General features: G+C 43.8%; 1 protein-coding gene across 1 annotated transcript in view; it reads right to left on the bottom strand.

Annotated features, from left to right (window-relative positions):
* LOC117366424 (galactose-3-O-sulfotransferase 2-like) overlaps positions 1-26,350 on the bottom strand; it is a 41,849-nt gene extending 15,499 nt beyond the window's left edge. The window contains 2 exon segments of the mRNA XM_033957763.1: positions 25,888-26,215; positions 26,325-26,350. Of these exon segments, the coding sequence (XP_033813654.1) occupies positions 25,888-26,215; positions 26,325-26,350 (354 nt within the window).
* Between the last annotated feature and the right edge of the window lie 814 nt (positions 26,351-27,164).

Below are 27,164 nucleotides of genomic sequence, written 5' to 3'. Positions count from 1 at the left end.
AAAAGTCACCGGAGAACCCATCCGGGCCCAGAGCCTGATCAGAGTGAAGTGCTTTAATAGCGGACTCCAATTCAACCGCCCGAAATGGACTATTAAGAGAAGACACCACTTCCGCGGGTAAACAAGGTAGACCAGAAGAATGAAGATAGTCCGTCATCATTTCCAGAGAGACAGCGTCCAGAGCATCATAGAGCCGGCGAAAGAAATCAAAGAGGACCCCAGAGATATCAGATGTTGTGTACACCACCCCACCACTCCGAGTCCGAAGAGATAAAATCGGCCTCTTACCAGTCGTAGCTTTAACTAAACGGGCCATAAGACGACCAGGCTTGTTCCCATAACGAAGAAAACGGTGTTTATAAAAGGCTTTACATTTTTGGGAACGAGAATGGAGAAGCGAGTTCAAAGCCACCTGAGTAGAGAGATAGCATTCCCGAGTCTCCCGTGAAGGGTGGAGAGAAAAGGACCGTCTCGCCAAACGCAAGGCCCGTTCCAGAGTAATTATTCCCTGATTAATGCGCTTGTTACGAGCACACAAGAAAGAGATAATTTGTCCCCGGATCACCGCCTTCCCAGCCTCCCAAAACAAGATAGGATCATCCTTGTGGGAAGCATTATTGGTAGAATAGTCATCCCACTGAGTCTGTAGAAAGGTCCGAAATTCCTCATCCTGGGCAAGATAAAAAGGAAACCGCCAGAACGAAAGATGACGATACGTGGCGTCCAGAATAACATCCACCCAAATCGGAGCATGATCAGAGATGGACAGCGGACCAATCTCGGCTAACTGAACAGAAGGAAACAGAGATGAGGACAAGAAAATATAATTCAAACAAGACCAAGTGCCATGAGCACGAGAAAGATGAGTATAGTCACGGACTTCAGGGTGAAGAAGACGCCAAGGGTCCACTATGGAAAGAGTATCACAAAAGTCAGAAAGGAGACGACCCTTGGAACCTAAAGAAGAAACAAGTGATCCAGATTTATCCAAAGCAGGGTTCATAACCAAATTAAAATCACCCATGAGAAGAAGGGGATCCCCAGGAAAGTTAGAACAAAGTGTAAGCAAGCGTTGCAGGAAGGCCAACTCCCCCAAATTGGGGCCATAGACCAGTAAAAGGAGATAAGAACTGATACCCAAGGTGAGGCGTAAAAGCAGAGATCTGCCATCAGGTGCCTTATCGAGAACTTGCACCCCAATAGGAGAAGACTTCCGAACCAACACTGCTACGCCACCATGGCGGCCCTGGGAAGAAGCGAAATAGACCTCCCCCACCCAAGAATGACGCAACTTAAGATGTTCCGCATCAGTCAGGTGAGTCTCCTGTAGACAGGCAATATCCGAACGACCACACTGCAAGGCAGCCAGAATTTTAGATCGCTTCACCAGGGACGTGATGCCTCCAACATTCCAAGAAGTAAATCTAAAAGGGGTACTCAGGTTAGGAAATCAGAAGAAAAGAATCGGAAAAAGAGCAGCAAATAGTAAAGCAAACCACCCCAGGGGCCCAGCCACCCCCCAGAGCAGAGATCCCAGTCCAACTGCAGCAATTGAGAAAAAGACATCAGTAAATGAAGCAGAAAACAAACAAAATATCCCAGGGTAAGGAGGACCCCCCACCCCCAACAATCCAACCCTCCCCATCCCAAACCTCCTCCCCTCCCACCCTCCCTAGACCCCCCAAAATCCCCCAAAAATCCCACTATGAACACACACCCCAGTCAACGGACATGGAGTGAGAGAGAGTCACACAAAGATGGCAACAGGGCCCCCGATCCCCCCCACCCCACAGAGCAGTGCAGAGCAAAATCCCCACATACACACTAACAACAACCCAACAGTACAAACAGCACACCAGTCCTCTTCCACAGGAGCAGGAAGAAGAAAAAGGGAAGGCCAAGGTAATAAGGCCCAAGCAGCCCTCAAAAGGGAACCAGTCAGAATGATACCCCAAAACCCCACCCTCCCCTCCAGCAATCATACGCACACCCAAAAAATCAATCAAACAATGCCAATCCCAGACTAAAAACATTAATATAAAAGATGGAAAACCCCATTCCCACAAGATACAGGACTCGCAGAAAATGAAGATACCCCATGTAAATCCCTAACCCCAAGCAAATCCCCCATACACTCCACAAACATCCAAAACAGGCAACAGGATCCTCCAGAAGTCGGATCTCCCCAGCAGAACATCAAAAACGCCCAAAACCGGAAGGCAGCGCATAAAGGGGGATATCACAGACTCAATACAAGCACTGCACAGCCATGAAAAAAGGAGGATAAGGGACTAAAACTGAGTGCAAACAGCAAACAAAAAGCAAAGCGCCGGAAGGGCGTGCAAAGAAGCTAGGATACACCACCAACCTCTCCAACAGTAACAATCCCCCAAACAGACCACAAACCCCTTCAAGGGAGTCCACAGGAGACAAACAATGCATGGGAGGCACACAAAGTCCACCGGCAGGCCCAGGTGAGTCTAAAACTGCCTGCCCGGCTCAGCATCCAGGATGGCCCAAAGCACAGGCTCACTGCCCCAGCACTCCGGGGAAGGAGGACACAGTACAGGAATGTCAGAGGCCAAACCTCAGGCAGGACTGCAGGTGAGTCTAAAACTGCCTGCCCGGCTCAGCATCCAGGATGGCCCAAAGCACAGGCTCACTGCCCCAACACTCCAGGGAAGGAGGACACAGTACAGGAATGTCAGAGGCCAAACCACAGGCAGGACTGCAACAAAGGTCCCATCCAGGAAACAAGCCCCAAGGAACCACAGGAAAGGAACCAAGGCAAACAGAAACCATCACCAGGACTCCCAGAATCTCAAGGGGCCGATGATGGGCCAGATTCCCCGGGTAGGGCATCCAAGTAGGCCTGCGCTTCCTGTGCGGTAGCATAGCTCTTCCAGCCGGCGGTCGTCCAAATCCTCAGGGTGGCAGGATAGGAAAGCTGGAACCAATGTTCACGTTCAAAGAGGGCTGAGCAGACCCTGGAAAACCGACGACGCCGGTCCTGCAGCACAGGGGTGTAGTCCTGGAATAAGCGGACTGTAGCCCTGTCGAATGCAAGCGTGTTTCTCTTTTTCCTGTAGTGGCACATCAGTTCAGCCTTATGCGCAGAATTTAAAACTTTAAAGATAGTTACCCGCGCCCGGGTATGGTCGTCGGTCCGCCGACCCAGGCGGTGAGCACGCTCCAATTGGAAGGGCCCCATCCCAGCAGGGAGCGGCAACTCAGACTGTAGCCAGGACTCCAAGGTGGTAAGTAAGCTGGCATCAGAGACCGTCTCAGGCAGCCCAATGAGACGCAAATTATCACATCTGGAGCGGTTTTCTAAATCTTCAAGCTTTTCTTCCTGGCGTCGAAGTAAATTTTTTAAGGAGGAGAGTTCCGCTGCCGAGGCATCGTGAGCGTCCTCCACATGGGCAACGCGGTGCTCCAGCTCCCCGGTGCATCTGGTGATGGTAGACTCGAGCGAGGCTAGCTGAGAGGAAAGCTGGTTGAATCGGGCATCCAACACCCGCACCACAGAAACCGACAATGCCTCTATATGAGCCGCAGAAAGTGGGAGCGCGGAACACGTCTTAGCCACCACCGCCATCTTGGAGTCAGCACGCGAGGCTCGCACCTCCCGATCCTTGGTAACGCGGCTAGATTTTCCGCTCATAGTAGGGCTGCTCGACTGAAGATAACGTTCCATGCACCGCAAAGATATGTCACATCCAAAAATGTTTAAATCCAGTAGCAAACGGGTGCAGGGGGACCCAGGGCCCCGGAGTTCGAGCAAAACACGTCTTGCCCGGCTCAGCACATCACGTGACTCCGTCGTCTGTATTTATAAGCGAAGACACAACCAACATACCGGAACCTGAACAAATCTTCAATGGAAATCAAGCACAAAAGTTAACATCCATGGAAGTGAGCCTTGATGATGTGTGCAGGCAGATAGAAAAACTAAAAACTGACAAATCACCGGGTCCGGATGGAATCCATCCAAGGGTTCTGAAGGAACTAAAGGAGGAAATAGCGGAACTACTACAGCAAATTTGCAACCTATCTCTGAAAACAGGTGTGATCCCGGATGATTGGAAGATAGCCAATGTTATGCCCATCTTTAAAAAGGGATCAAGAGGTGACCCGGGAAACTACAGACCGGTGAGTCTGACCTTGGTTCCGGGGAAAATGGCGGAAGCACTGATGAAAGAAAACATTGATGAACATTTTGAAAAAAAACGAACTTCTGATATCCAGCCACCATGGTTTCTGCAGGGGGAGATCCTGCCTGACTAACTTATTGCACTTCTTCGAGGGAATTAACAAACAGATGGACAGAGGAGACCCCATAGACATCATATACCTAGATTTCCAGAAAGCCTTTGACAAGGTGCCTCATGAACATCTACTCCGGAAACTGAGGAACCATGGGGTGGACGGAGATGTGCATAGATGGATCAGAAACTGGTTAGAGGGTAGGAAACAGAGGGTAGGGGTGAAGGGCCACTACTCAGACTGGAGAAAGGTCACAAGTGGTGTTCCGCAGGGCTCGGTGCTCGGGCCTCTGCTTTTTAACATATTCATAAATGATCTAGAAACAGGGACGAAATGTGAGATAATAAAATTTGCGGACGACACCAAACTATTTAGTGGAGCTCGGACAAAGGAGGACTGCGAAGAATTGCAAAGGGACATGGACAAACAAGGGGAATAGGCAGAGAGATGGCAGATGAAGTTCAGTGTTGAGAAGTGTAAAGTATTGCATGTGGGAAGCAGAAACCCGAGGTACGATGGGAGGGATGTTATTGACTGAGAGTACCCAAGAAAGGGACTTGGGGGTAATGGTGGACATGACAATGAAGCCGACGGCACAATGCGCAGCGGCCGCTAAGAGAGCGAATAGAATTCTAGGTATAATCAAGAAGGGTATTACAACCAGAACGAAAGAAGTTATCCTGCCAATGTACCGGGCAATGGTGCGTCCGCATCTTGAGTACTGCGTCCAGTATTGGTCACCGTACCTTAAGAAGGATATGGCGTTACTCGAGAGAGTTCAGAGGAGAGCGACACAACTGATTAAGGGGATGGAAAGCCTTTCATTCGCTGAGAGATTGGAAAAACTGGGACTCTTTTCCCTGGAGAAGAGAAGACTTAGAGGGGATATGATAGAGACTTACAAGATCATGAAGGGCATAGAGAGAGTAGAGAGGGACAGATTCTTCAAACTTTCAGAAAATAAAAAAACAAGAGGGCATTCGGAAAAGTTGAAAGGGGACAGATTCAAAACGAATGCTATGAAGTTCTTCTTTACACAACGTGTGGTGGACACCTGGAATGCGCTTCCAGAGGACGTTATAGGGCAGAGTACGGTACTGGGGTTTAAGAAAGGATTGGACAAATTCCTGATGGAAAAGGGGATAGAGGGGTATAGATAGAGGTTTACTGCACAGATCCTGGACCTGTTGGGCCACCGCGTGAGCGGACTGCTGGGCGCTATGGACCTCAGGTGTGACCCAGCGGAGGCATTTCTTATGTTCTTATGTTCTTGTATCATACCACTGGAAGGGGAAGGAGAGAGATGTCAGACTAGGGAATGGAAGGAAAGAAGGGGAGCTAGATATACCAGACTGCAAGAAGGAGAGGAGAGAGATTCCAGACTGTGGGAAGGGGAGAAGAGAAGGAGAAAGATGTTAGACCATGGGAAGTGGGAGGGAATGAGAGAGAGATGCTAGACCATGGGAGAGGAGAGAGATGCCAGACTTTGGGAAGGAGGAGAAGGAAAGAGAGATGCAAGACCATGGGAGAGGAAAGAGATACCAAGCTGTGGGAAGGAGAGGAGAGAAATACCAGACCACGGGAAGAGGAGAAGGGAAGATGTTGGACCATGGGAAGGAGAGAGAGATGCCAGACCATGGGAGAGGATAGAGATGCCAGGCTTTGGGAAGGAGGAGAAAGATGCCAGACTATAGGAGTGGGGAAGGGGGAAGACAGAGATGTCGGACCACATGAGAGGAAGAGAGAGGGAGGCGATGGTGCACAGTGATGGGTGTGGAAGGGAAGAGAGACAGAAGAAATGCTTCTTATGGATAGATGAGAATAGGGGAGAAGAAAGAGGGAGGGAATGGTGCACATGGATAGATGGACAGGGAAGGTAAGACATAGAAAAGTAGAAAGGTTTTGAAAAGAAAGCAGAATTGACTACCCCTATAGATCAGATCCCTTGAAGAACTCCTCAGCTTTAGAAAACCAATAAAAACATACCGCTTCACCTAAACCCCTGCCCTTGACCGATGGACTACAAAGAAGTGTATATTGATAAAAGAACCAGTAGTGTCATGTAAAGAAAACTTGTACTGTAAAATCTTGCACTGTAACTATGGCAAATCTAACATGTAAACTATCTGTGTGTCATATTAGGATAAAACTTGTTAATATGCATAATATACAGTTTACCGGTGTTCCGCCACTTATTTCTGTCAAGTGGGATGATCAGTGACACTCAGAAAAGCACACAGACTATATAAAGCCTAAACAATAACACTTTATTACATACATAGATAAATATAAAAATAGAATAACATCACCGTATTTCCGGACATCACCATCCCTCACAATCAGGAATCCGCAGCGATTGATAGGAGAGGAGAACCGAACCGGGCTGTCCCTTTGTTGCAACGAAACTGGATTCCTTTTCTATGGGCTGAGTTCGTCTCTTTTATAGAGAAAAACTGCTGCCCTTTTAGTAAGACAGCCGGTTCTGGTCTTTTGTTATCTGTTTTGGCAACTCCTAGGTCAAAAAGGTCAAGATAGCAGATACTTGTCACTGTCCCTTTCTTTTTGATGTAGTTTCCCATCTGTCTTTACTGATGATCATCTGGTTTTACTGTCCTTTGAAGGTCAATGAGGTCAGGATGTTAGCTCAGCTGTCCTTTTGAGATCTAGGAGGTCAGATCTCAGATAAGCAAGGTTATTGTAGAGACCATCTGGTCTTACTGTCCTGTGGAGATCAAAGAGGTCAGGATCTCAAATAAGCAAGGAGGTGTTGCAGTTTATTGTCTCTTTGATGCTATCCAGTTGTCACTCAAATAAAGGAAGTCAGGATAGGTGTTACACTGTCTCTTTGATGCTATCAAGAAGGTGTTACAGAGGCCATCCTTTTGGTGTTGTCAAGGTAACACTCAGGACAAAGAGGTCAGATAAGCAGACTTGAGGAGACATGTCACGTATTATGCTGAGTCCATTTACTCCCTGGGCATAACATTCCACCCTTGGATCCTTAAGTCTGCTCCCATAAAAAGTCCTCCTAATAAAGGGAGAGGGTGTCCGTTTGTATACACAATCGTTTGTATAAACAATAGGTAAACCCACCATTAAGAAATGTTAGCTAAACAAAATTATAGAGTAAGAAATGAAGAAACACCTTTTGTGCCATAGCACTGCCTCTAGTCAATATGATCTGCCACAGAATGCAAGTTAGTATTTCCGTAGCAAAGTAAGGTTACATTGCTGTTTTGTTTTGTTCATCTGTTTGTTGCCCATAGTAGCAAAGGCATCACAGTGAAAGGCCACATTATTGTAGAGTTCCTTACATCAAATAACGTAAGCAACCCTTCACATGAGAAATCAGAACATTGTTTTATATCAAAAATTCCACCATATTCTATCTAAGGGCGTGGATTTATTAAATAATACAAAAATCAATGAGGTATTTCATAATTGTAACTGCTGGATAAAGTTAATTCTTTGTTGTATAAAAGACAAAACACGAATCTCACAAATAGTCCACGGTAAGGCTGAAGAAATATTACTATCTAAAGTATATTGCTGTATGATTAACAACATGTCATATCTTAGGGTTAGTTCATGATTATGTACAGTATTTGGCACCCATTCACCTTTCCATCTAAATACCTCTGCTTCTCTGGAGCCAAAATATGCTTGTTTGCCAGCCAGTATTTACTATACCTCAGGTTAAATTATTTCCTTATGTTCTCAACTGGTATGTTTGCAGTCTCTAATATTTCTTGCTAATTAGGCCTTTCACTTGAAAGTATCACGTATCGGGAATCATGAAAATTAATAATCTTATTAATATTATATTTGTGCTCTTACTCATGGCATACATTTAGGGTAGCTTCATATTCACCATCGATCACCGCAGTTATCTGGTATCCCGTTTTTCTTAGTAGCTTTGGTTAGGGTCTGGCTATGCTCCAGTTTCAATAGGCTTGCTATGCCACTCACATGCCTTCACTCACGTAAGATTCCAGTGCACCACCCCCAGAGACCAGCCCTAATGTGAAGCAGCAGGATATAGGCTCACTTCTATTCTCAAGTCGGTGCCCCATAATAGCATCATGGCACAGCACTGTATGTCTGGTTGCGTGTCATCATCTTCTCGATCTGGTGAAATTTTCTCTTAACCCAGCATGTTAGCCAAATCATCAGAATGAGAGAGCAGAGCTGACCAATTTTATCACAAAAGGATGAAAGTCTATATGGAATAACATTTCCCAGTACGTGATTTTCCAAGGAAAATATTTCATCATGACTGTTTAGCTTCAATGCTTTAGTTACAATAAACACCCCTAGTGGTAAAAGAGAAGATAAGAGAAAAAGGAGAAAAACCACTTTATGTACAGAAGGTGATAGCATGTGACACAATACTTGTGTGTAAAGTAGTATTTGTGTGAGATGAGAGAAACAACACTAATGCATTTAAAGGTATTCTGTAGGACATTCAGAAAATACACCTTTTTATGTGCTGGACATAATTATTATGTCATTTAAGAGAGACCATACACACGTACAGAATGTGATAACATTTGACACCATACTTGTGTGTAAGGTAGTATTTGTGTGAGATAAGAGAAACAACACTAATGCACTTAAAGGTATTCTGTAGGACATTCAGAAAATACACCTTTTTATGTGCTGGACCTAATTATTATGTCATTTAAGAGAGACCATACACACGTACAGAATGTGATACCAAAATAACTTATGTCAGAGATGTGCACTGCACTGTTTATACCTGGTAAGTTAAATAAAGATAGACCACTTTTTATTTTATTTAGCAACTATCAAATACCAATGAACACCATTTTACCAGGTATAAAGCTTTCTAATTTTTCTCTTCAGATATCCTTTTATAATATAACCCCTAACTAAATTATCATTGGGCTGTATAGAAACATAGAAACATAGAAAGATGACGGCAGAAAAGGGCCAAGGCCCATCAAGTCTGCCCACTCTATAGACCCTCCCCTTAAGATTAGCCGATGTTTTGCCCTGACCACGTAGGGATCCCACATGGGCGTCCCATTTATTCTTAAAATCTGGCACGCTGCTGGCCTCGATTACCTGTGAGCCATAGCATAAAATCATTGTGAGCATGGTTTTCATAAGATACTTTCTTGTAAGTGGGGGAATCTTTTTTGGAAAGGGAAATGGTACCATTTGGACTAATAGAAGGGGTGGAATAAACTCTGGAAATGGCCAATGTGCAATGTTGGGGTACCCCATAAGCTAAAACAGACAACACATAACAGAAACAGACAAATACAGAGCTCCGGCATGCTTTCTTCCATCGGTATTGATTCAGGGTTGAATTTAATCTGTAAATAAGCACACTAGAGTCACAAACAAATGTGGTATCCATTGGATTCCCACTATCAGGTCACAGTGCTGGACATATTTTAAAGATGGCACAGTGAGATTGGTTCTCCTGACCATGTCTGGATACTAAACTTCTAAAAGAAAGAGAGATAGAAACTTAAGTTAATTGCTCCATATAGTTTTACTGGTCTTCTTTTCTATTTTTCTTCCATTTCAAAGCTCTGTCACACAATCGTAAGAGAATGCAAGCAGGGAAGTATTAATCTATAAAATATACAAGAGAGGTTTACGTGCAGGTACAGTGGTTCACAATGTTAGTGTTTGAGGTAAAAGACACATTTGCAAAATTACTTGGAGTGCAACTGCCTTATACTATCTAACAAAACTTTATTCATTATAAAGGTCACTTAGCAATATTTCTACTTTTTTATTGTCCAACCTACCCCATATGTTACCCCAGATGTGAAATATGTTGCCTCCAAAATCCAAAAAGGCCCAAGTCTGTTTTTTACTTTGGGGAGAAGGGAAGTTTAGCTTTCTCTATCACCTCTCGGCATCCTTTTGCCCACTTTCTGCTGTAATCTTGTGATAGAAAGTGGGACTATGTAAGTATTTTTGTGGTAGTCTGGTATATGTATATTGCCTCCCTTGCCAAGTGAATGCAAATTGTTCTGGACATTGCTCCACTATAGGAATAGTAAAAAAGCATTGGTTCATGTTTAAGCTGTAATGTTAACCCTTATAGGATATCTAGCCCTATTATATTTTAAGGAATCCCATAGATTAATACAGTATATTCCCAAATTGGTAATTGTCCAATTTTAAAATTTGTAAAAAAAAAATTTTTTTTTCTTCCTGCTTGTATAATTTTCCCCCCAATCCTGATATTTATATTCCTACACCCCAGTGTCCACTACAGCTTGTACCTTTTGCTCCCCAGATTTCCACTAAATATTTATCTCTACAGGCAGACACTGAGGTTTGGCATTCACATCATTGATCCTCCCACCACTTCCACCCTTTTAGATCAGGATAAAGAGTGGAAGCAGTTTCCTCAGGAGGAGCAGTTGGCACTGGCATATCCTCACTCTTGCTTACTTGGGCTTGAGACATAGATTTCTTTCCTAATCCTCTACTTTTGTACATTTTCCATAAAGTCCCTGTATCTTTCCCATCTATGTCTTCCCTCTTTACCCCATCTTTTATTAATGCCAAAAACATATTCCTCCGAGACACCTGATTAGCCCTGTTTGAATTGGATGGTCCTTTTCTCTTTTTATCAAAAGTATTTTGAGGTCCCCAGTCCCCCCGATCTCCTAACTGTCGGACCGCTTCTAAGGCTTCCAAAATAGTCCTGTCTATTTGATTGATCAACAAAGGTATCATTACCTGTGTGTATGCCGGTGCAGCCTACTTAATAATTTTATTTCTAATGGACACTGTAAAAGGTAATATCATATTTGTGTCAGCGTGACCTATTACTAAGGCTACCTTCATAGTCTCCTTCTTAATTCTCATTTGAGCATCTTTTAATGTATACCAAATTTTATCATTTGAGGGCCAATCAGATTCAAGTGGATATCGCTTCGTGACACCCCTACTAATTATCTCTAATAAAGACCTTTGGGCATTTTTTTTTTTTTTTTTTTGCAGGATAAGGATCCTCCCGTAACGCATTTTGTACTGCTACTTCTTGAATAATTTGAACAAATTTAGGGGCATCTGTGGTATCCCACATAATCCCGGCTGCGCCCAGCTCCTGCACCCGAATTACCTATTGTATTAGTGGTTCCCCAGGCTGCTGTGTAAAGCGTGCCATGGTATCCATGATTTCATGTGGAGTAACATTCTCCCTAACATTATTTCTAGTTAGATTTTCTCCTGTTTGCAGATTTCCCTGTAACCTTTGTTTCCTCACAGGCTTTGCTTCTAAACTTTCTGCCTGCTCTTCTTCAACACATATATCCTCCTCACTGTTATTAGAATTGGAATCCCAAATATTCCCATCTCATTTGTTTGGATTCCAATCATCCAGTAGATGATAAATTAAGGTTTTAACTTTTCTGTAACTCACTTTCCACCTCTGTTTCTTGTATTTATATCGTGCATTTCGCATAACTGACTTTTCTGTTACATTTTGATAGGTTTCTACCTTATCCATTAACAACTTATTCTGACATTGTAGCATTGTAATGGCATGCTGTTGATTATACCTTTTCTTTTCCAGCTCTTCTAATTTCAATTGTAATTCCTGTTTAGCTTCATGCAAATTTCTCCAGTCTGACAAAATCATCCTTCCTTGTCTAGAAATTCCTTTTTGCTCTTCTCCTTTTGAGATTTTCACCTTTTGTAAGGAGGCACATAATTCATGTGGATCCCCACTTCCAAAAGTACAGGATTCACTTAATCCTGCTTCTACAGACCATTCAGTGACCATTAATTTACCAATACTGTCATTCCCATTCGGAATGGAGGGATTGGGAGCCTGCTCCTCCACCCCTTGTTTTCTAGTTAGCTTTTCTGATGACATTCGATCAACCCCACTTCTGGTACCAATTTGTTCCGCCACTTATTTCTGTCAAGTGGGATGATCAGTGACACTCAGAAAAGCACACAGACTATATAAAGCCTAAACAATAACACTTTATTACATGCATAGATAAATATAAAAATAGAATAACATCACCATATTTCCGGACATCACCATCCCTCACAATCGGGAATCCGCAGCGATTGATAGGAGAGGAGAACCGAACCGGGCTGTCCCTTTGTTGCAACGAAACTGGATTCCTTTTCTATGGGCTGAGTTCGTCTCTTTTATAGAGAAAAACTGCTGCCCTTTTAGTAAGACAGCCGGTTCTGGTCTTTTGTTATCTGTTTTGGCAACTCCTAGGTCAAAAGGTCAAGATAGCAGATACTTGTCACTGTCCCTTTCTTTTTGATGTAGTTTCCCATCTGTCTTTACTGATGATCATCTGGTTTTACTGTCCTTTGAAGATCAATGAGGTCAGGATGTTAGCTCAGCTGTCCTTTTGAGATCTAGGAGGTCAGATCTCAGATAAGCAAGGTTATTGTAGAGACCATCTGGTCTTACTGTCCTGTGGAGATCAAAGAGGTCAGGATCTCAAATAAGCAAGGAGGTGTTGCAGTTTATTGTCTCTTTGATGCTATCCAGTTGTCACTCAAATAAAGGAAGTCAGGATAGGTGTTACACTGTCTCTTTGATGCTATCAAGAAGGTGTTACAGAGGCCATCCTTTTGGTGTTGTCAAGGTAACACTCAGGACAAAGAGGTCAGATAAGCAGACTTGAGGAGACATGTCATGTATTATGCTGAGTCCATTTACTCCCTGGGCATAACAACCGGTTACAATTTACCATAGTTATCCTTACAGTGCAAGGTTTTCAGTACATTAGACCCCTAGTATGTATCAGATTAGGATAAAAACCTTGTAAACTTGTACTGAAATTATGTGTGTTTAACCTGTAACCCATTTTTAGCTCTTTTGGGACAACAGGATAGAAAATGAATTAAATAAATAAATAAAAATGGAATAAATTTGAATGTTAAAATTTTAAGTCAAAGATAAGAACATAATAGACCAATGATTTATCAAGCCCAGTTGCCCATCCTCACAGTGGCCAATCCAGGTCACCAGTACCTGGCAAAAACCCAAAGAGTAGCAACATTCTATGCTACCTATCCAGGGCAAGCAGTGGCTTCCCCCATGCCTTTCTCAATAACAGACTAAGGACTTTTCTTCCAGGAAATTGTCCAAACCTTACTTTCAACCAGCTATGCTGTCCAAACCTTACTTTCAACCAGCTATGCTATCCGTTCCTATTACAACCTCTGGCAATGCGTTCCAGAGCTTAACTATTCTCTGAGTGAAAAAATATTTCCTCCTATTGGTTCTAAAAGTATTTCCCTGTAACTTCATCAAGTGTCCCCTAGTCCTTATAATTTTTGATGGAGTAAAAAAATCGATCCACTTGTACCGATTCTACTCCACTCAGGATTTTGTAGACTTTAATCATATCTTCCCTCAATCGTCTCTTTTCAAGCTGAAGAGCTCTAACCTTTTTAGTCTTTTCTCATACGAAAGATGTTCCATCACCTTAATCACCTTGGTCGCTCTTCTTTGAACCTTTTCTAGTGTCGCTATATGAATGTAAGGCAGAAAGTGAAGAAGGAGAGAAAAATAGCAAATGGATGAGAGGGCCCTGGAAACACAGTTTAGAGCACAGACAGAAGGAAGTGCAATCAGAGACTGGGAAAAGATGATTAGAAAAATAAAATACCAGACAAAAAATGTAGGGAAAATGATTTTATTTTCAATATAGTGATTTAAATGTGCCAGTTTTGAGAATTTATATCTGCTGTCTATATTTTGCACTACACTTCTCCTTCAATATTTGTGGGGGTTAGGGGCAGAGCTGGCCTGGGAATATTGAAAATTTGTGAATAACATTTGGGCCGGCTCTGACCCACTCCCCGCCTTCCCCCAGCATCCTGGACCTTACCTGGTGGTCTAGCGGGCTTTCAGGGCAGGAGCGATCTTCCTACACTCCTGCCCCATGCAGATCACTCATACAAAATGGCTGTGGGGAGTTCCCGTCGTAGTCTCCAGCCATTTTGTATGAGTGATTTGCACAGGGCAGGAGCGTAGGAAGATTGCTCCTGCCCCAAAAGCCTGCTAGACCACCAGTAAGGTCCGGGATGCAGTGTTTCTTTTCTTTTCCTCCCCAAAATTGCAAATAACTGAATCTGCGGATACTGAAACTGCGGATACGGAGGGTGACATTACATATTTTAAAGTCATCTGCCTTGACCTCTTTGAAAGAAACAGAATATAAATGATAATTAAAATTCTCTGTTTACAGTGTGCTTTGTTTATTTTAATTTTGTGGTTACCATTTTGTGTTGTTAATAAGATTATATTGTGCATATATGAAAAATGAATGGAAGAAATTGCATTACAATTTTTATTATGGGGGCAGAGCCTGGACAGGTTGGGGGCAGAGCTTGGGCAGTCAATGCTTGGGAATTCTCAGTTGATATTTGTTAGGGGGTACTTGTGTCTGTGTTTTCTTTTTCCTTTCTAGGATATTCGGATTACCATGGAGGCCAGACCAGGAGGAGCCGGTGCGACTGGACCTGATTTCAGATCTGCTAGTGAGATGACGTCAAATGTTATGAAGCAGATGATAGAGTTGGGGATTCACTTGCAGCAACCATTTTTGGACCTTATGAAAAACAAATTCAGGCTATGGGACAGTTGCTGCAACCCCACGTGCAATCTGTGAGGACTTCAATGGTGAATGGCACAGGACAAGTGCCGGTAGAAGCCATGAATAGTGGGACTTCAACTTTAAATAAAATGAACTTCATTGATGTTCCGGAAGACTTCATTGCTACATTTAGCATATTGCCATGGTTGATGGAACAGTGGGCATTCAGATTGGTTAACTGCATCACTGGAGAAGTGTTAGATGCCTGTAGGGCATTAACTCCTGAATTGTCATCTTCTTATGACAAAGTCAAAGGTGCTATTTTGAACTTCCTGGAGATATGGCTTTATCCTATATACTGCAAAGGGATTAGCATAACTTAACCCACTAGCAATGGTTCAGGAGCCAATAAAAGCCTTTATAGCCCAGGAACTGCAATGTGTGTCATCCTCATCTGCTGGTGAAGAGAAATACTGAATGTTCCAGGGGGCGGATCATGAAAAACTACTTTCTCCATCTGCTGGTCAATGGGCACAACCCGTGAGTTTAGACTTATCTATGGGATGCTATGGATGCTGACTTATGCTCATATTCTATAAGAGAATCTTTTTGCCAAGACACTTATAGACATGGCTTTAAGTATACAGTGGTGTTTAAATCTTGGCACCTGAAAGGAAAAATTCACACTCCCAGTGAGAGTTTTCCTTGCGAATGTTCTTAAGACCCCCTGATGCTAACTCGTCTAGGTGGCTTCTATCAGAGATACACAAAGACTGATATCAGGAGCATGAATCAGACACACCAACACAAAGTAGGTATCCAACTCATACTAAAGTTTATTACGTTCTTTCTTGGCTTATATACATTGTCTGGGGTGTAGCTATTTAGCAGAGGCTCATGCATACGTGCAAACTGGCATTTCTCAAAGCAGGATGTAGCTGTCTTTGTGGTGAGCCAGTCCTCGGAAAAGACACATTAATCACAGAACAAAGATAAGACCATACAATACTGTGGGGGTGAAGTAAAGGACAAGGAAGAATAATGTATAACTTGTTCCTACAATCCCCTCTTAAGAATCACATTTATTCATATAATATGATTCTTTTGCTTCTTTTGTTTGCGTTTGTATGAGAGGAGATATGAGGAATAATCATCATTGCTGGGGGAGGGGAGTTCATACATTGCCCCCTCCAGAGTAATGGACTTACTACATAACTTGCGAATCAAAGGGAGGATACAGCCACATAATATAAACAATAGGAGCAGGAAAATGATAACCATGGTTGCTAATTGTACAAGGGCCTGCTTCCAATTACCTAACCAGCCGAAATACTGATCCCAGGGGTTGGTGAGTCCTGAGTTGCGCTTCAACTCTTCGGACAAATCAGTAAGCTTCTTTATAGCTAGGGTGGTTTTCCCATTGGGACCAGTATTATCAGGAATATAGGTGCAACAGGTGTCAGTTTTAGGAATAACAGCACAAACTCCACCTTTCTCTGCTAACAACATGTCTAGGGCAATTCTGTTCTGAAAAGTCATCGTGGAGTCTGCCTGAAGTTGCTCCGCCAAACCCTGTAATGCATCCCTGGTATAGTTAACAAAGCGTTGTTGGTTATAGTAGATGTAATTGATCCAATCAACATTTTTACTTACAGTGATAATGGGGATCAATGCTTCAAACCCAGCAGCCACCTGATCTCTAGCTTTAAATTCGTCGGGGACCCCTCTTGGGACACCAATGACATCTAAGTAGACATGTGGATCAAAATTTCCCTTGAGCTCCCTCCGTGTACGGGTGTGTGAAGGGGCCGGGGCAATGGCGGGGGTATCACTCTCAGGATTGGGAGCTATATGGATCCCCATTATAGCCTTAGCTAGGGTGCATTCTCCTTTCCATTGACCTGTAATTTTGGACCGAATTTTTAAGTCTCCACATATCCAATAAATGTCCCCAAGGGACTGGGTCATATTTTGTAGGTACTGGTGGGATATGGCGCTATATGAGTGACAGTAAGTAGGGCCGAGGCTCCCCAAGTTCCTTCCGGTAGTGGAGCCGTTGTAGCAGGTATAATTCCCGGGGTAGACCTGTAGATTTTCTCCTGGTCTAGGGGTTTTAGTGAGAATGGGATATTGTGTTTTCCAAGTTTCACAAAGGGTGTTATTTGTGTCGTTAAAAGTGGAATTTGTATAGAGAGTGAGGAGGCACCTAACCGAATCGTCAGGCAGGATGAGGGGCACTGTTCCCAGGTGGGGCCTGGCTGCACTGCAAACATAACAATTGGATTTATTGTGGGATTGTGCCGCGTATCTCATCCACTCGAGCCAAAGGTTAACGCTGCTCATTCCTGTTTCAGCAGCAAAGGTATCCTCAAACGTTGGGTCAGCTATGGCTATCATGTCATGGATAGTCTGAATGTGTGGTCTAAGGGGGTTTACGTCGGGCAGGGGTGTCTTTAGTTTTGCCCATTCAGCAGAGTGATACATGTCCTTGAGGTGAAATGTACCGAGAGCTCCCACGGTGCCTCCCGTCATATACAATCCTAGCTCATGGTACGATCCTAGCACATATACACCCCCGTCAGAGGCGCTGGGGCTTGCTATATTCAGTATGAGTTTCATAATGTGACCTGTCTTCCCATTAGGTTGACACGTCCCGGGTGCCGTTAAGGTCATTCTGGAAATGAGTGACCTACCATTTTTATCCTTTCTGTCTAAGGCACTCTGAGGTTTATATCCCCAATCATTTCCCGTGTTCCACCCTACAGCTCCCCAATAGTTGCATTCCTGTCCCCAATAGTCATCAGTTACACATATATATATAGGATTACGATACATGATACATTGCCAGTGGGTGGTGGGACAGGAGACTATATTACAGTAGTCGAAAGTGAAGGTAGCCACATGCGTATTGGATGAGTTAAACCAAAAGGTAGTACCCCCCCCTTCCCGGGTGATGGCTACTTCTGCCCTGATATTTACAATAGTCATGATATGTAAGAATGTCAGTAAACTGGTCTTAATATGGCAAGGATTGGTGCAGAAACGCAACATCAGAAATGTCATCTTCTTCTGATTGTTGGAGGTCAGTGCTGTCTGCACCCGTTAGTACCTCTGTTGTTCGTTCCGGAATGGGCGGGACTTTCTTTATCCTGCTGGCATGTATCCACGCGGGGGAATCGTCTGTCAGCACGGCTGTCCTGGTAACTGCAATCACCGTAGTAGGGGGACCATAGGCAAGGTCCTGAGGTTTCTTAGTCTTTCCCAGTTGTCGGATCACCACCAGGTCTCCCGTCTGGAAGGGGTGTGTAGGTTCCTGTGGAGGAGAAAGAGACTTGAGAGCAATTTTGTCTGAATTTTCACCCATAATTTTCAGTAGGTCCCTGACATATCTTTCTCTAATTGAATCAAGGTCACCTTCCTGTACTATCATGGGCTGATTTGTCCAAGGAGTGGGAAAAGGTCTACCCATCAATATCTCAAAGGGTGATAATTTCAAATGTTTGTGGGGTGTCATTCTGATCTCGGCAAGTATAAAAGGCAATACTTCCTTCCATCTTTCAAACGTACCTGCAGTGGCTTTCCTTAATTTATCTTTGATTGTTCTGTTCATTCTTTCTACTACCCCCGAGGATTGTGGGTGATAAGGTATGTGAAATTTCCACTGTATTTGCAGCATTTTTGCAATTTCCTTACAGAGTTTTGAGGTGAAGGCCGGGCCCTGGTCAGATTCAATAACTAAAGGGCATCCCCACCTTGGAATGACATCTTTTGTGATAATTCTTGCAGTGGTCTTAGCGTCCTCAGATTTGGTGGGGAAAACTTCGGGCCATCGTGAAAACATATCTACAATGACCAGTGCATACTCTTGTTTACCTTGTCCTTTGGGAATATGAGTGTAGTCAATTTGCAGGTGGGTAAACGGGGTAGTTGGGTATTGGAGATGTTGGTGAGGGGCCTTGTGTAGGTCGGTGGGGTTTGCCCTTAGACAGATCAAACACCTGGAGATGTACTCTCGAACCAACATTTTCAAGTTAGTAATGTAGAAGTGTTTTGAAATGTCGTCTGTGGTATGTTTGATGCTGCTATGACCTATACCGTGAAATTGTTCAATAATAATCGGGGAGCTGTTCTGTGGTATACATGGTTTCCCCTCTTTGCAGATTAATCCAGTAGATGGATTCTTCTGCATTACAGGGTAGATCCAGTCCTGCAATTCCTCCGAGGAGGCATGGGCCTGAAGTTCGACGAGCATGTGGGTATTTGGGCATGAGGGAGGTATAACAGGAAACAGTGTAGTGGGAGAAGGGAGGGATGAGCGAGCAGTGTCCTTGGCAACGGTGTCAGCGAGGGCGTTGCCTCTGGAAATATCATCAGTCTTATTGGAATGGGCCCTACAATGTAGTATAGCTAACTCGGAGGGCAAAAGAACAGCGGACATGAGGTCATGTATAAGGGTGGAATGGGAGATGGATTTACCATCGGCGGTAACGAATCCCCTTCTTTGCCAAATGCGTCCATGATCCCAAACTACCCCATAAGCGTACTTGCTATCAGTGTAAATGTTGACAGCTTGTCCACAAAAGAGTTGGCAGGCCCGAGTTAGGGCAACCAGTTCCGCTGCTTGAGCTGACTGCACTGGCAAGGACTGAGATTCAAGGACAATATCAGGCAACTGAACAATGGAATAAGCCGTAAGAAAAGTGTGATCGTTAGGTCGAAAGCAGGAGCCGTCGACAAAAACCGAGGGTGCCTGTGGGAGAGGTGTAGAGCTCAAGTCAGGGCGAGGCGAGGTGTCATACTGAAGAGTGTCTAGACAGTCATGGGGCGGTGATACTTCGTCGGAAATGGATTTGAGGCCCAAGAGGGCATTGAGAATGGGTGCAGGTCCAGTCGTACAAGAAGAGTACTTGACCTGAAGGGAGGGGTTGGACAGGAGGATGACCTCATAACCTGAGAGTCGTTGGGCCGACATGTGTTGGGTATGTAAACCCTTGAGGAGGGAAAGAACGTTATGTGTGGTATATAAAACGGTGTCGTGTCCCAGGGTAACAACGGTTGCTAGCTCCACCATCATGGCCGCAGCAGCTAAAGAGCGCAAACAATTTGGCATTCCCTGGACAGAGATGGGCATGACCTTGGAAAAAAAGGCACAGGGGCGCAATTTGCCACCGTGGTCCTGAGCGAGAACTCCCGCCATGGTTTTACAATTTTGTCGGGCAAACATGTGAAAAGGCTTAGCATAATCAGGCAGTCCCAAGGCAGGACCTCTCATTAAAGAACATTTCAACTGATCAAATGCATTGTACATGTCAGTATTCCATCGGATAAGATCGGGTTCGTCCTGAAGGGTGGCTGACCTAAGAATGTTGTCATAATAGGAGCAATCGGGTATCCATTGGCGACAATAATTGACCATACCTAAGAAAGATAGCATGTCCTTCTTGGTAAGCGGGGTGACCAGGCCCGCAATGGATTTAACCCGTGAGGGGCTCAATCGCCTCTCGCCACAGGACAGGACGAAACCCAGATATTCAACACTTTCAGCACACCATTGTAACTTCTGTAGCGACACCTTGTGTCCACATTCATGTAACCATTGTAACAGTGATAAACCATCCACTTCCCCCTCCTCCTTTGACATGCTGCACAACAAAAGATCATCAACATATTGTAAAAGGACGGAACCCTGGCGGGGGTTCCAGGACTTCAGTGTAGCCTGCAGGACTATGCTGAAGACCACGGGGGAATCAACAAAGCCCTGCGGCATACGTGTCCAGGTCAGTTGCTGCCCTTCAAAAACAAAGGAAAAAAGAGGTCTCGTGTCCTGATGTACTGGAATGGAGAAAAAGGCGTTTTTCAGGTCAATCACCGAAAAACAGGACGCGGCATGAGGGATGGATGAAAGCAGTGTGTTTACATCTGGTACAAGAGGCGCTATGGGTACAATCAAATTATTAATGGCCCTCAAGTCCTGCACAAAGCGGACTTGGCCATTAGCTTTGGCAACGGGGTTAATAGGTGTACAAAACGGAGATACCGTATGTTGCAAGATGCCGTGTTGGAGAAAATCCTCAACCATGGGTTTAATCCCCTTTATCTTTTCCATAGACAGGGGGTATTGTTTCTGGTAAACGGGGGATGCCCCCTCTTTGAGGGTTGCTTTGTACGGAGTGCAATCAATGTATCCGGTGTCATAGTCCCCAGATGACCAGAGATCATGGGGTAGTTCTGAAAATTCGAGTGGAGGGGGTGAGACGGGAAAAACAGTCGCCGTCCACCTATAAGTTGGCGCGGTACAATGGTCTGGGGATACGATCTGGACGAGGTCTGAGGTTATGTCCAGGCCATGAGACTTAGTGTGGATGGAGATGCCGAGGGCGATGATTAGGTCCCGACCGAGGAGGTTGACTGGGCAATCAGGGATCAGTGAGAAACAATGATCTAACAGGACGGGACCGGTGATACCAGAGACAGGTAATGGATCGGTCTTGTAAGTTTTGGTAATAACCCCATTAATTCCCATGGAAGGAGTGGACTTTCGCTGAGGGCCACGGTATAGGTCTCCTCCTATTACGCTCGAGGTGGCTCCACTGTCTACCATAAAAGTGACTAGACGGGTTCCGACCTTGAGCAGAATAAAGGGGAGATCGAGATGGCCATCAGTAATTTGTGTGAAAGTCGGGGTGTGTCCTTCAGGGCAACATCAGCGACTATGATGGTGGTCCCATTGTACGGGGAAACGGGGTTGTGAGCGATCCTCGGGTGGAATTCGGAAACCATCAGCAGGGGCGGCATGATTATAGTCGTGATGGGTGGGGGGTTTTTGTTGACGTGGGGTTTGTTGGCGTGGGGGTGCCCTGCAATCCCTAGCCCAGTGGCCTCTTTTCCCACAGTTAAAACAGCATTCATCCCTGCCATTCCTCCGGGCTGGGGTTTGATTACGGTATCCGGGGGTGGGTCCTTGGGATCTCCTGTAGGCCGGGGGCTTGGAGGCCTGGAAAGCAACAACAGTGGGCTTTCTGACCTCGAAGCACCCGGCTGCCTCTTTTTCAAAGAGATGTTTTTCGAACTCGATAATCGTATCGGAGGTCCAAGAGGAAATAAGTTGTTTCACTGGCAGACCGTGTTTGTCAGTCAAATTAGAGATGAAGGTGGAAATGATAAGGGAGTCCGCGTTCTGAACGCTGAGTCCAGCCTCCATTTTCCAACAATCGATAAACCGTTTCCAAAAATCGGTGACGGTTTCGGTTGGTTTTTGTTTGCACGCTACTGCAATGGGGAGAGATGATTTCGCCTTAAAAACGGCTGTCATCTCGACGGTTATTTCCGTCCACATATTGTCGAGTTCAGTGGGATTATTCATTACATATTCCCCAGCGGTAACTCGATCGCCGGAGATTTGACTAATTGTTTTAACATGGTCCCAATTCCAACTAGTATGGGTACCGATGACACCGTCTATAATCAAACGCATATCCTCTTGGGTAAAGTATCGACCCTTGCATGCCTTTTTTAAGTAGGTGACCGTGCCCTGTGGGGCATTGATAGGTTTGGGGCAATGTTTGATAATCTTGTCAAGTTCGGTCAGGTCTAGCGCCTTTTTTACGACTATATCCCCTACCGTCATAAAGGGCAACTGTGGACGGAGGTCGTACCGTGAGGTCCCAGGTTTATGGACAACCGGTATACGACTGGGGGGAGTTTGGTGTATATGCTCGGGGTCAGGCTGGTGTTCCTCTTTTGGGGATACTTTTTCTGAGGATTCAGCCTTGCGGTCCGGGGGAGGATCGGGCTGGGCAGCAATGGCGGCAATCGTAATAAGGTCATCTTCATCTGAGAAAGTCCCTTGGTTAAGGGACGGATATAGAGTATTGGTCTGGGCGGCCGCCCGTGGGACATAGGGAGGAGGACGGACGGTAGTGGAGCCAGCCGTGTGTCGGACCCTCCCCACTGGAGGACCCGTTTGGGTAGGGTTGGACTTAAATTTTTGTCTTTCAAGTCTATGACATTGTTCGGCTTCCTGCTTTCTCATTTTGGACGTTAATCGTCCCCGGCTTCGCTCATACCAGTGCGGTGCAATTTCTAACCACTGAATTCCTCCCTTTTCCATATAATCCTTGTCCCAATTGGGGTCGGGTCCATACCAGGGCCACACTTCTGTGTCTTTTAGGCATAGACCCTTAACCATGTCCATATGAAAGGGGTCATTGTCTCCCGTACGGGGAAAAGGATTAACACTGCCTATGCCCTCTGTCCATCCAGCTATATTGTCCACCCAGGGGACTACCAAATATGACCCTGTGTCACTACATCGTGCAACATAATCCATACAGGTTTCACCATCAAAGGGTTTGGGAAACTCTTTAGATTTATGGGCCCCCATAAAATAGACAATAAGTAAATATAATTAAATGAGACCACTTACCACGGTCTCCGAGAGTAAACACAAGGATTAGTGGGGCTTACCAACTCCCACTTAGTCCTAATCAGTTGAGAAAAGGACAGACGATAGAATAAAACAAAGAGGGAAATGACAGAGAAAAAAAAAAAGAGAATGCAGTTCTGATAGAAGCCGGGACGAAGTCGGGGAATAAATTAGATCTTATTATTTTCCTAAAAATCTATTTCTCACGTCCCCCGGACGTGTTTTCTCATCTCTGTTCCCAGAACAGAGTGAGGTAAGTATATACTGCAGTATTCAAACGTGTCCCTGACACAAAAGTAAACCGTTTAGCATTCGCGTTAAATATAGGATCGTGGTATGGTCAGAGCCCATAAGGAAAATTCCTTACCTCAGAGGGGGTGACCCCACGATCCCGGACGAAGCCCCCAAATTGAAAGGAAAAATTCACACTCCCAGTGAGAGTTTTCCTTGCGAATGTTCTTAAGACCCCCTGATGCTAACTCGTCTAGGTGGCTTCTATCAGAGATACACAAAGACTGATATCAGGAGCATGAATCAGACACACCAACACAAAGTAGGTATCCAACTCATACTAAAGTTTATTACGTTCTTTCTTGGCTTATATACATTGTCTGGGGTGTAGCTATTTAGCAGAGGCTCATGCATACGTGCAAACTGGCATTTCTCAAAGCAGGATGTAGCTGTCTTTGTGGTGAGCCAGTCCTCGGAAAAGACACATTAATCACAGAACAAAGATAAGACCATACAATACTGTGGGGGTGAAGTAAAGGACAAGGAAGAATAATGTATAACTTGTTCCTACAGCACCAATTTATGGAATTGCCACTAATATGTTTTTTTGCTTCCCACACCATCACTGGAAACCAGTTTAACACAGCCAAATTTTTTTGTGTGCAAAATATTTACTTATGTTACCCTGAGTCTTCTCATTCAAACTCTTCATGAGTCTTTATTACTTGAACGTTCTAAGTCTTTGCATCTTAGATTTTATTTCTCTGAAGCACAAACATAAATCGTACTATATAAAATACTAATATAGCAGGGGCAACCAATCATCTTCCATTTGGAGGGAAGAATCCATATTTAATTAATTTAATCCAATTTAATGGGACTTTAAAATATATCCTCCTTTCTCAGCTCAGAACACATATTCCAAAATACCACGAGTAATAACATTTTAAAGTTTCCTAACTTGCACCCCCCCACACACACACATACACACACTTTTATCAAGCTGTACTAGAGGATTTTAGCACAGGCTGGCGAGGTAAGTGCTCTGACACTCATAGGAATTCTTTGAGCATCAGAGCATTTACTGCCCTGGCTCATGCCAAAAATCTCTAGAGCAGCTTGATAAAAGGGGCTCTTAGAATATAATAATCTAATCTAAACTTTGATATTTTTATACCAATTCATCCCAACAGGAAGGCTCGACTCAGTTAACAAAATATTAATAAAATTATACAGGAGATTAGAACAGAACTATGGGCATCTTCTTTCAAACTGATCTAGCAGTTTGTAGCGCGGTGAGCCGCACTGCTCTCGATGCTCATAGAGTTCCTATGAGTGTCGGGAGCAGCAAGGGCCATTCAGCACTGCTCTCTGTGCTAAAAACTGCTAGCGCAGTGTGATAGAAGAGGCCCTATATCTGTTAGACCAGAATTTTATCTTTTATGATTGATTATTTGAAAAAGAAGGATCATTAGTAAATTTCTGAAATAAATATGTCTTCAGTACTTTATGAAAAGTGGGTGGATGAGAAAGAACTCTAATTATAGAAGGAAGGTCATTCCAAACTTTTATGAATAAAAAAAAAAATGATTGACAAAAATTGGCCATAGTTTTTATTCCTTTAACAGTGGGAAAGCCAAGTTTATATTTCTGAGAGCTTCTAGAATTAGAGATTTCTTGTGAATTAAATGAGCCAGGAACCAAAGGAGAAAAAATACCATATAGGATTTTGAAAATTACAGTTGGACATTTAAATTGGATCCTCTAGTAAACAGAAAGCCAGTGAAGGGATCTCAGTAAAGGTGTGACATGTTCATATTTATGTTTACCTTATATCAGTTTAGCCGCCGTATTCTGGATAAGTTGTAGCCTCCTCAAATTACATTTACTTAAACAAGCATAAAGCAAATTTCCATAGTACAACTGAGATAAAATAATGGCCTGATCCAAAACTGCAAAATGTTGCTGAAAAATTATCCTTTAAACTGCAAAAGGCTCATTTTTACACTGGCACTCAAATTTCCCTTAAGCAATATAACGCACAAAAGAAGAATAATGTGAATAAATACAAAATAGCAAAAACTTCCTGTGAATAATCTGCCACTGGGAAATGACATATAATCAAATGCTGAATTGAAAATAAGACTTATTATTAAGAGATTATTGGAGGTCCTCAGTATTCACTCCTCTTCAATCAGCACAAGCCTGTAATGAGAGTCGTGAGCGACTGTTACCCAAGAGGGTAGTCAGGCGTGATACATCCTCGGACCTTGTGCAACCAATATAAAATCCAGTGAAAAATAGGTTCTAATTGTGCTCTAATTGTGAATCAAAATACTTTAAAAAAAAAAAGTTCATTCTTTTTTCTTTTTTCCCCAGCATGAATCTTACCTCTGTGAGGTCAAACCTCAGATGATTACACATCATATTGTACTTTTGCCAAATGCTAGGGAACCCTTCCACATACTCTGCTTTGAATGGCTGAGGATAGTGAAATATATGCATCTTTGTTACTGGAAGAGCCACAGTAAGGTTGTGATTTTCAATGAAACGGTACAGGATGTTTAGAACAGTGCTGCTAGCAGTTTTATGTGTCTTCAGGAACATGATGTTTGTCACAGGATAGCAGGGAGTTGGATTCATATGGGAAATTTCTAGAAGCTGATTCCAGTTTCTGTAGAACAATGCATAGTATGTGTAAGAGGAGCCAACCTCTGCACTACACAGCAAGCAAAAACATTATCAGTTGGTGACTGAAAGCAATAAAGGGACAGTAGGGGCTCTCCCCTATCATCTACCAGCTGTTCCGTGCCCCACCCCACCCTTACCTTACTTTTGCTACTGATGGATTCATGCACTAAATCCATTCCATGGAATTATGTACAAAAAAAAAATCAAAATACAATATATTATACAGAATAGTATTTGCAGTATTATGTTCTGGTATTTTAACTGTTGGTTCCCACTTAGCCCTAGCTCCCCAGTCCAGCATATTCTTGTTGGCCATATAGTGGTTAGCAGCACTGTAACAGAAATCTTGTGGTTACTGGCAACCACAGAAGGATTTGCCTATTAGTTGTTGGTGTTTGTTTTTTTGGGTAAGTTGACAAATGACCACCAGGCTTCAGATCTGCTGGCCTTTAGTTTTCTGTTATCAAACATGTTTGGAATAGGTATTACCTGTATTAGCTGTACCAAATGGCTAGAGCATCAGACTAAACCAGAGAGGATTGACCCCAAGGAATCCACTCTGTGGATGAGAAAAGAGTCCAAGAGAAATGAAAAAACACACTGTGGAGTAACGATGTTCCTGAGATTGACTTTATTGAAAATATCAAAGTTCCAAAGATACAATTAAGCAATCCACATGAAAATAAAATGATCCACATTAAAACCTACAGGACCTCATGGAGGTAGTTAGGGGGTGGGCCATTAGTGTGGGCAGACTAGATGGGCCGTGGCCCTTTTCTGCTGTCATGTTCTATGTTTCTATGACCTAGTCCATTGAAAGCGTAGGACCCAACACGGTCCGTGTTTCGACAAGATAGTCTTCTTCAAGGATCCCTGAAAGTCCTATGGTGGTAGATATGTGGAAAAACTGATATGTGGAGAGTCGTAAGGAGAGCGCTGCTTGAAACCAAAGCAATAAGACTATAAGCCCTTCAGGG

The sequence above is a fragment of the Geotrypetes seraphini genome, chromosome 9, assembly GCF_902459505.1.
Source record: "Geotrypetes seraphini chromosome 9, aGeoSer1.1, whole genome shotgun sequence".
Lineage (NCBI taxonomy): Eukaryota > Metazoa > Chordata > Amphibia > Gymnophiona > Dermophiidae > Geotrypetes > Geotrypetes seraphini.
Note: the sequence above shows the minus strand (reverse complement) of the source record. Positions and strands in the feature narration are given on the sequence as shown.